Source organism: Diospyros lotus, chromosome 3 (assembly GCF_014633365.1).
Source record: "Diospyros lotus cultivar Yz01 chromosome 3, ASM1463336v1, whole genome shotgun sequence".
In the NCBI taxonomy this organism is placed as follows: domain Eukaryota; kingdom Viridiplantae; phylum Streptophyta; class Magnoliopsida; order Ericales; family Ebenaceae; genus Diospyros; species Diospyros lotus.
Genome location: NC_068340.1, coordinates 33,349,649 through 33,360,249, shown reverse-complemented (window position 1 = coordinate 33,360,249; position 10,601 = coordinate 33,349,649). Strand labels below are relative to the sequence as shown.

Sequence of the window (10,601 nt, the reverse complement as noted above, 5' to 3'; positions counted from 1 at the left end):
TGCCACCCTGCCCACAGGGAAAAGATATGCATGATATTGTCTTAAGAGAAGAGACCGATTTGTGACGGTGACAATATTCTAATCAAAAGCAGAGGAAAGAGTTCTTTTAAGAATACGAGGGCAGGGTCCCTTCCTGCTAATTACTTCTGTTTTAATCACACGGCCCATTAGATTTGATTTATTTAGATGGTCAGAAACTTTCTATTCTAGCAAGCAATCAAGAGAACCTGCTAAATAGGATCCTGCAAAGCAAACAGTTGGATATTTGTTCTGCCACAAGGACTCAAGAACCATGAATGGACAATCTAAGCACCTGTCTTAAAGACACAAATTTCTGATGGTGATGTTTCTTCAGTACAAAGTTACATAAGATGTATTTAAAGTGAATTTCACACCACTCCCATGAATGTTTACTTGGTCTATTGTATTAATCCACCGAATCACAACCATAAATAATAATGTAATACAAATTTACTTACACCAGCTTCCAAGGCGCTTGGAGTCATGAATCAATACCATGGATGCTTAATAAGCCTCGTTTTGCACCTGCAGAATAAAAAAAGGACACTCATTAATACACAAAATCATTTTAAATTAAACCTAGCTCGGACCAATTTCTGTCAGCTCATAAATTGTAGTGCCACAAAACCACCCCTCTATTTTGAGAAATTACAGTGACCTCCCCTACCATTAAAAAGATTAGGTAAATTGACCATTTTTCCCTTGCATCTCTCTCTCTCTCATTTTCTCTCTCTCTCGTCTCTCTAATAACAATAACATTTCCTCAAACAGGCTGGCCACTGGTTCAGCATTGACTGGAGAAAGGTGCGCAGGCAAAGAGAGGGAAGGTGGGAGGGAGAGCCACTTGATCCCTAGCGTTGGGTTCAATTGGTGAATATTGTGTTGGGTTTGCACAAATATATCACCACACACCCAAGAGGGGAATGAATTGGGTGTTTAAGAATTTAAAAAATTTGTGGAAGTTTTGAACAATAAATCACAAAATAATGAAATGTAAGCAAAAGAGACAACCAAAATAATGCTAGACACAAAAGAATTGTAGAATGGTTCGGCTAAACCCAATCTACTCCACTACTCTACCTCTCCGCTAGAGATTTCAAAATCCACTATCACCTCCTACTTAACCAAGTAGGTGAGTGCCTACTTATACCAAAGTAGGTCCTCTAGCTCACGAGCTATGAATTACAACAAATAAGTACAAGGAGGAGATCTGAGAGTTAATACTCTCAGTTACAATAATCTCTCAAGTAAAGATACAAAGGCTAAAACAAAATGATACAAATGATATATGTAATCTTTTTTAGAGAAAAATGAAAGCACAAGCACTAATGAGAAGATGAATAACTCTTGTAAGCTCAAATCAATTCATTTCATCCATTAACCTTCTCTAGTGCATCCATGGGTTGTATTTATAGGCTTCTCCAATACTTTGAATAAAACTAGCTATTTATAGCCATTAGAGCCTGCAAAAACTAGTTGTTAAAGTGATTTGCGATAAAAACAATCAAAGGGCTCATAGAAACGGTCAGCCGATTAGTGCAAAACCTCAAGAAACGATCAACATAAGGGAGAAAAACAATCGATAGGGACAAAAACGGTTGACCAGTTTTCGTGCAATAGTTGTTGACCGGAGCTGGCCAAGAGCCTACATAAGACCAGTCGACAGGCTTAGAAAGCTGATTGACATCTCAAGGAAATGGTAGACTGATTTTTAAAGACGGTCAACAATTTGCTTGCCTTTAACAACCCAAAAACAAAGATACAAAACGGTCAACAATTTTGCCTTCAAATAGTGTTCTTGATATGAAAAATATTTTGACACCCTTAACACATTTTATTTCACTAAAAAAAAAAAAAAACACGTTTGATTTCAAAACAAATACCAAAAATTCATTTCAAAATAAATATATAGGATTTTGTATACATTGAAAGCACACATATTGCTATGCCAATAGAGAAGACAGAGAGGAGAATTTAACACAAGAGCTTTCATGTGTGTGAATTTAGCTTCCTCTCAAATGGGGATCTCTTTGACCTGAGAATCAAACCCAATAAAATCAGCAGCAAGAATGACTGAATCGCATCAGTTATCACACCCCTCAAAACAAGCTCCGCAATCTTCTTCTGCCAATCAACCACAGTTAAATTGCTCCCATGATAAACTGGTACATTCGGGGGGCTCATACCAACACCAAGAAACCTTGTTTTTTCCCCCAACAACAACAAACACCAAGAAAAACCCAACTGTCAGTCAAAAAAGTAGAGACAACACCAAACCCACAAAATACCTAACCTCCACTACCTTCAAACAGACCACGACACACAATATATATAATTGTTATCAATTTTGTTCACGGACTCAAAAAATATAGCGATAGGGTTTTGCAGGAAGCCTATGAGGCTACTCCAGAGGAATGACTACTAAAGCATCAACCTTTCCATAGACAAGGGGTCAGCAATGTAGAGAAGAGAGGGAGGGAAGAGAAGACAAGAGAGAGAAAGGAGGGAAGGGAAGCCAGTGCTGCCACCATTGTCATTGCCAGAGAGAGAGAATTTTGGGGGTATTTTAAAAAATTTAACAAAAATGGTTTATCATCAATAGGCAGGCAAAGTTCACAACTTTTTAAATCCCAGGGGTATCAAGTGTAATTTCTTAAAATCAAGAGGTGATCCCTTGAATTATCAGAGGTGGTTAGTATCGTTTTACCCATAAAAGTATCATCAACCTGCCACCAAGGATATGGGGGTATCACACTTGAACTGTGTAAACCCTATGTTTTTAGTCTCATCTGCTTTTCCTTTATTATTGTTTTGGTCCTGTACAACATCAGAGTGAATGATCCCCTTCTGAATTTTGAAAATTGACAGAGCTGAGGTCATCTTTTTTCCAGCAACAAGTGATTGATGCAGAATCTTTGTGTAACCTGGGTAAAATCTGTTCCTCATTTAAAAGGTTAAACTATTAGAGAAATAACTTAAACATTTATAAGCTCAACCTATCTTCTCATATATTTGCAAATCCATTGGCTGCTTAACGCTATGTTGGATAGTTAACCAACAATCCATCTACAAATTTACACTATTTGAGTAAACTTTTGTAGTATGGCCTCTACAAGGATTCTAAATATCACCTACTTTTGGGAAAAAAAAAAAAACTCAACCTTGATTTTTGTAGATTGCACAATTGAGAAGGTTCTTATTGAAAGATCTTCTGTATCCAGTCCAGCAGAATTATTGAGAGATGTCAAGAATAGTGAGATTAGTTCTCTTCCCTCCACATTCCTGAGTGCTTGAGTAGGATCTATTGTCTAAAATATACTACGCTGAGCCACTAACTACCAATTTATCTAAAAATTTAAACTTTGGTGAACTCTTATGATATAGCCTTCAAGAGGAGTCTAACCATCTCTACTCTGTAGGTGTCAGAGAAAACTCAACCTTGAGATTTGAGGGTTCTCAACATAGGGGAAGGTTCTTATTGAAGCCTGAAGGGTCTTTCTAAATGAAAAAGATATCTTTTGCACATACCTAATTTGGGCATCCTAAATGTTTTAATTCGGAAGAACTATTAAGAGAAATAGGGGAACCGTCTCCAACTAACTTCCTCCATTGCAACATTATATACATGCATTAGTCTATCTTATACGTATAGATAGAGTAGTACCAGAGGCACCCAACAATGAGATTGCTTCTTTCTGTCTCTCTAAATACAGAAGGACACATTAGCTGGACCTCACCTGGGCTAAAAGCCAACCACAAATCTCCCCCTCCAGCCTTGAGATTTGTTCACAAATACATCACTCTGTAACTCGTAAATCAACCAAGAAATAAATCAAATGCCCGTTGCAAGTTCCATAAAAGCAAAGATCCATGTATGAAAAAAGTCCGAAGCAATTGGTCCAAAATAGAAACATAATCAGATAGATTCATTTACCCAATAAACACATAAACATACACAACAGCAACAACTAGGAATGGCTTCAAAAGGAGTTCGCTAATCGTTACCTCAGATTGACGATTCAAACCGAGACTCCTGGCAACCCTTGTTCTTGCAATCGGGAATGTCTTCAAACTGATTCGCCGGCAACTTCTCAGAGAAAGCCCCGGCATGAAATTCAATCGTACCGGAGCGAGAATCCGCTTCAATTCCAGTCACAGAAACCCATAGAAACAGCTTCTTGGCTTGAATCCCAGAGACGCCTGACACCGAACCGAAAGAGAGCTTGCCCTTGATATGTCTGTCGTAGTAGACGAGATCGTCGAACTGGACGTAGCAAGGACGCTGGAGCTCGATGGCGAAGGAGCCGTCGGAGGAGAGTGAGTAGGATTTGACGGCATTTGGGATGAGGCCCTTTGGGAATCCGTATGTCGGGAGGAGGTCGTGGACGTCTGCGATGGAGTTGGTGGGTTTGGATGGACGGTGGAGATTGAAGGTGGGTCTGGTGCAGATCGAGAGATGGGGGTTGGACAAAAAGATGAGGGTGAACAGATAGAGGTAGGCCGAAGAGATAACGATATTCGTCTGGAAGAACACCATTGATGCAGAGCTCAGAGCTGGGCGGAGAGAGAGAGAGAGAGAGAGTCAATTACTTCGTCAAGCTTGGCGAGGAAGGGAAAGAAGGCAGACAGTAGACTGAAGGGGAAGAAGGGTAAAAATTTTAGGATAAATTATTAAAAAAACAAACTTTCATCTCATGTTTTTAATTTAAAACAAATATTTAATTTGTTTCAGTATTCACACCAGACACTGTACTGTTGTTGTTGCACTCCCTACTCCCATCTCATAAAACCTTCTTTCCTATTTTCCAAAGGGTAATTTTTAAATTTTAATTTTAAAAATTCACATTTATTAATTTATTATTATAATTATAAAATATCTTAACCTTTACCACTAAATAAAAATAAAAAGATTTTGTAGACAATCATATGCCTTTGTGAATGATAAACATTAATATAATTAAAACGAAACATATCTTCTTATGTGTCTCAAATTAAAAGTTGAATCTAAATTTAAAAATATGATAAAAGTTTGAATAATTTAATTTTTTGATTAACTAGAATTGCTAGATGTGTATGTGCTTCTTCCACCCAAAAAATTCTATCATTATTATAGAACTAGTGAATGTTCCAGACTTGACAAACCTATTGGCTCTGGCTGGGGGGTCTGTCCCTAAGTAGAAACATCAAAACAAATTTACCTATTTATATCGTCTGAGACAATCTCTTGTCTCTTTGTGTAAACTAAGAATAAAACTGAGTTAAAAGACAGAATTAGCATAACAAACATTCGGATTGGAAGACTAGCATAACATTGTTGCTTAAAACATCAAGCTAAGAGTTTCAAGTACTACATGCTGGTACATAAGCTTGCTTTGATAACACACCATATACATTATACATACAACACTACAATCGTGGCCTTCTCTTTTATTCTAGGTTTCCCCTCAAATAATTCCTTCGCTTGTTCGTTCACTCATCTTCCAGCTCACCAACCCGGGCATTCTGGACTCCAAAATATAAGATATATGAGTTGAGAGTGTTCCCAGCGATTATTTTCTCATATAACACAAGCATTTTCTGGCATCATCTACTCAATAATTAGGCCATGAACCTCATCTCGAGGAGTAGGAAGCTGCAAGTTGTGTAAAGCAATGAAAATAGGTTAGTTTCAATAAATCGTACAGAATGAGTCGAGTGCATACGGGCAAGCACTCACGGTTTGGAAGAAAGATTCATTCCAACTATTTGTTGCTCAATTGCAAGCACACAGTATAAAATGCATGTGATATGAAGGGGTTTCTAAATCCATCGAGGAGAACTTATGCACCGGAGACATCTAAGATATCTCGTAAGCATCTAAACCCAAGTTCTTCCTACTCATTCGCCTCAAAGCCAAGGTAGCTGTAATCTTATTCCATCAAGACTACCACATGTCATCCAGATATATTCTTGATGACCTACATCTTGCTGTCACCAATATGATCCCGCCAGACCAGTATGCCCAATGAAGTGATGAACACAAGGTAATGACCATTTGTAGATCCAACATCTTTTAATCTCATCCTGTATGAAAATAGGCAACATCTTCTATTGTTTCTCGTCTTTGCTATTACCAATGAACGGAATAACATCCATGCATAAAGAATCCAATATCACATTGACGGTCTACTGGAAAGGTCTAGGACATGGTACTTAGTCTTATGAGCTCAAGAATCAAGTCTGATTAACACGCTTGGGTGGGTCTCTGTGATGTTGAAAATGGTATTAAAGCCAATGTAGGACTAGTATAGTGCTAGTGTATGCTAACTGCCAGCAGACAGTCCATGAGAATGACCTGGATAAGATTTATGAAATATAGATTTTTAGCCTAATAAGGGCACCCACTCCCACATCATTAGTATATTAGGGGGTGAGGGGGCTGAGTATACATATTACTTACTCTTAAGGAGCTAAAAATAAACTTCAACTAACATTTTTGGGTTAAGGTCCATGATGTTAAAAAGTCAACCACGTCTTATTTATTCACTTTTGTTGGAGAAGATAAAGAAGAAAATTTAAGCTATGACCGAGAGGATAAGAAGAGAAGATGATAAAGATAAAGATGAAGAAGATATCCAGCTGGGAGGATAAGGATATTCCTTAAAAGTCAGATAAGGAAATCCTAGTTTAAGATTTATCCTAATCTAAAACATGTTGTTGTGATCTATACCTAAATATTAGGAAATTTCTTCGGAACCTTTGTGTATATATTTGCACACCATGGATCAATGACATTAAGGAAGTTTATTCCTCTCATCGAAAACTTCCATCAATATATTTTCAACTTTCAATCTTTAACTAATTTAATATCTTCATCCGTTACAAATTTTCATCATTTCCTAGAAGGTGAAATAATAGCCTCCCTAATAGAATGAGGCTCAATCATCATGCGCAGCAACAATGAAAGCTTTCTCTTAATCTTAAAAGAATGTAAGGTTATGTTTTCAAGTTATGCATTTTAGTGTCTTGAGAATCTAGTTCCATTAGAACTTGTTGATCTGGTATATCATTCCCGCTATACCTAAGGCATGCTCAAATTGCTTCCTTTATCTTCATTGTTTACTAGCCACACTTTCTTACAATTCCTCCAATAAGTAATAAACCTCTTCTTGGAATACATCTCTCAACTCAATTCTACTCAAGTATAAATGCAATGCTCATTAAAGCATAGAATCCTATACTAAATCACTAGGTTTGCCTGTGCCATCATCAACCTAATCATCTCTAGCAAATTGCAACACTGTCTTTCTGCTTCACCATTTTGCTTTAGAGTTCCCATAATTGTCAGCTGGTGTGAGTATATCCTTTTTCTTCACATTGTTCCTTAAATTGCAATAGATATTGACAGCCTCGACCAACCTTACAGTTTTAGTAATATCAGTGATTTTCAGCCTCTTTCACATATTGTTGAAACAATCAAGTCTGTTTCTGTTGTTGTTGTTGTTATTGTTGTTACAAATGGCTATCCAATTAGTACAAAAATCTTGCTATCTGCACATCATGGTTATAACATATCTAAAATAAAGAGATTTGGGAATCTCTTTGATCCCTGGACCCTTCTAAGTACTCAAAATTACAATTGCTATGGATACAAATGAATGAAAAATTAGAATTCATGTAGCCGATACCATATAGTGGGATGCAAGCTTGGTATGTTGTTGTATGAAACACCAATGAGTATACACAACTTCAAGCACTGCTACCAAGGTATGAGAGCATCTGTAGGATCTGATAGTGGCATTGCCCAATATATAAAATGCATAACAACAAAGTGAAATGATCAAAAACTACCTTAGCTACGTGCCTTATTCCCCCATCTTGAACAATCAGAAATGGTGACATATAAAAAAGTAAACTCAGTTCTATTAGTACAAAATCTACATGCTATGGCGCTTGTAAGCACCATCTGTCACATTATTTTTATTGATTAATAACCACTACCTCATCCAAAAGCCTACACTTGTAGAGAGAGAAGTACCTTCGTTCCCTCGTGTGTGGACTTCCCAAACACAAGTAACAATTTAAATATTGGTTGGCATTCCACAGCCTATGGCACGAGCCATATCATTCTGTACTAGAATTTGTATATTGTCTAGTATTAACCAGTTCAAAATGATAAGAGTGATGTATTGTGGATTCTATTTACAAAAAAAAAAAAAAAGAATCCACAATACATCACTCTATCAAAATCATTCTGACTAAAATTTTTAAATATTAAAGCGTAGATACCTCAAGAACCCGTTTCCAAGCTTGGCCACAAGAAGCAGAGACCTTGTCGCGGCAAGAATGAACAGTTTGGAACTGGCTCACATCAAGCCTCTTGTTGATGAACCCAACCTGGAAGTAAATACTATCGGAGGGCGGCAAATCGACCGTAATTTCATCGACATCGAACCAGAACAACAGCCTCTTGACCTGAATCCCCTTGAGCTTCTTGATGGAACCGTACTTGAGCTTCCCAGTAATCTTCTTCTCGTAGTAGACCAAGTAGTCGAACTGTACGTAGCAGGGCTTCTCCAGCTGGACGACGAAGCTACCGTCTTCGGAGAGAGAGTACGACTTGACGTTGTCCGGCAGGAGGCCGCTCGGAAGCCCGAATTTGGGCAAGAGCTCGTACACTGTCGGGTCGTTGCCGGCGGCCGGAATTGCGGCCACTGAGAGGGCGTAGAGGGAGAGAAGAAGGAGACCCAGATGGGGCTTTGAATCGAATTCCATGGATTCTCGATGGATTTGGCCTTGGTGGTCGGATTGGGGGTTAATCTGAGAAATAAATAGACGAATTTGGTGGGTCTTTGTTGAGAAAAGGGGGAAATTTCTTGGACTTTGACTTCTGTTGTCCTTGTCAACATATACTTAATTTCTCCTCCTTTTTTTAACTTTTTCTCCATTAAAAATGCATTTAGAGTTGCCTTAATTATTAATTCTCGTGCCGCCTGCTGTGGACCTTGTGCAATCAGCGGGATTAGGTATAATATTCGAATTATTTCATATTATTATCAAAAATATTATATTTAAGTCCCTTTGAAATGTTTCAATTAATACTCAAATTATTCTGTTTAAAAGTATAGTATAAAATGGGTATTAGTTGATTTTTTTATAAAAATTGAGTAACTGACGATTGGCGATGAGATGGTCGAAGAGGAGTAAAGATACACTGGCAATTGATGGCCAAAAACAAGGTAGCAAGAGGGTCAACGACAAGAGACAATTGTTAAATTGGGTCATTGGAAAAGAAGAGTAACAAGCTGGCTAACTCCTTTGGGCAACAAGGGATGAATGGAAGAGGAGAGAGAGCAAGGGTTTATTCGATGAAGTGAGAGTTTGTTTTGAAGAATTTGATTAGTTATTTTATATGTATATATTGTTGCAGAAAATTTCTACAAAACAATGGGTTAGAACTCAATCGAAATCAAACCAAAATAACCGAATGCAAGAACAAATCAAGGCAAAAAATAAACTCCCTGTTTCGACTACAATAGCAATCACAAAGACTGTTTCAAGGCTCAGATCTAGGCTCGTTCAATCACCACTTAGGTAACGCCAACGAATAGGGACACCAAGCCACAAAGGAGCCCAAATCCCCAAGAACCAAAGCCCTCAAACCCCCAAATTTTTCGGTCGATCGACACCCCTCACCCAAGTCACACAAGCTTCCACACATAGTAGAATCCACCAAAGAACAAAGAGTAATCACGAAGATATGGGTTTAATAATAGCCGAAAAACTTACTTCAAAGAGAAGACAACAACTCAGACTAAATAGGCATTGCAAATACCATTGACGAACAGCCACCATGTACAAGGAAAGTGTGGCACACAGCAAAGGAAAGAAGCATCTAACCGAGAAGGAAAGAAACCCCAAGCGGATCGCCATCAATGAAAGGAGATTCGGTCGAGAAAGGAAACAAAAGAGAGCACACAATCGACCGCCACACCTAGGGCACAAAAGGGAAAAAAATCATTTTATATTGTGGGCTTAAGGCAAGAGAGGAAATGGTCTTGGGCTTTATGGGCTTCCTTTCTCCCTTGAGCAAATGGGTCGAGGCTTATTTCTCCTCAAATGGAAGGTTAAGGGCTTATAGCCCGACTTCTATAAATAGGCTGCCAATAAGTGGGTTGAATTGTTGTTTCAATTCTGGACCGAACCCTATGAAGCTAACCCGAACCATCGTCATCGTCTTGAGCCTCATTAGAAAACACAAAACCCAATATATATATATATATCTAATATATATTATTTTATCATTAAATAATATATTTATAAAATATATTATATATATTTTATGCACAAATTAAAATATATACTTGACGCCTAATTTATATATAATATATTGAATTTATTTAGTTAAAATATATTAAATATAAATTAATTATATTTTAAATATTTTTCGTATAGTTAATATTTGATTGAATTTTTAATAATATTTAAAATATATCAAATCGAATAATATATACTTGTATTTTTACAATTTTTGTGAATAAGGATTTTATAATAATTAGATTAATTAAATAATAAATAATATTAATTATTACTTTTAAATA

General features: G+C 37.2%; 1 protein-coding gene across 3 annotated transcripts; it reads right to left on the bottom strand.

Annotated features, from left to right (window-relative positions):
- Positions 1–293: 293 nt before the first annotated feature.
- Positions 294–8,865, bottom strand: LOC127798153 (uncharacterized). 3 transcript variants are annotated; one of them, XM_052331502.1, is made up of 2 exons: positions 8,290–8,865; positions 294–546 (listed from the first exon to the last, which is right to left on the bottom strand). In XM_052331502.1, the coding sequence occupies exons 1-2, from the start codon at positions 8,773–8,775 to the stop codon at positions 526–528; spliced, it is 507 nt and encodes a 168-aa protein (XP_052187462.1). In that variant the 5' UTR covers positions 8,776–8,865; the 3' UTR covers positions 294–525. The 3 variants fall into 3 exon arrangements, with proteins under 3 accessions (XP_052187462.1, XP_052187461.1, XP_052187460.1); XM_052331501.1 differs by lacking the exon at positions 8,290–8,865 and adding an exon at positions 4,027–4,672; XM_052331500.1 differs by lacking the exon at positions 294–546 and adding an exon at positions 5,293–5,653 and having other exon boundaries at positions 8,290–8,860.
- Positions 8,866–10,601: the final 1,736 nt, after the last annotated feature.

Coding starts and splice junctions, on each gene's coding strand:
- LOC127798153 (XM_052331500.1), bottom strand. CDS start 8,775: ATGGAATTCGATTCAAAGCCCCATCTGGGTCTCCTTCTTCTCTCCCTC. Junction 5,654..8,289: donor CTTGGAAACGGGTTCTTGAG/GTATCTACGCTT, acceptor CACAACTTGCAG/CTTCCTACTCCTCGAGATGA.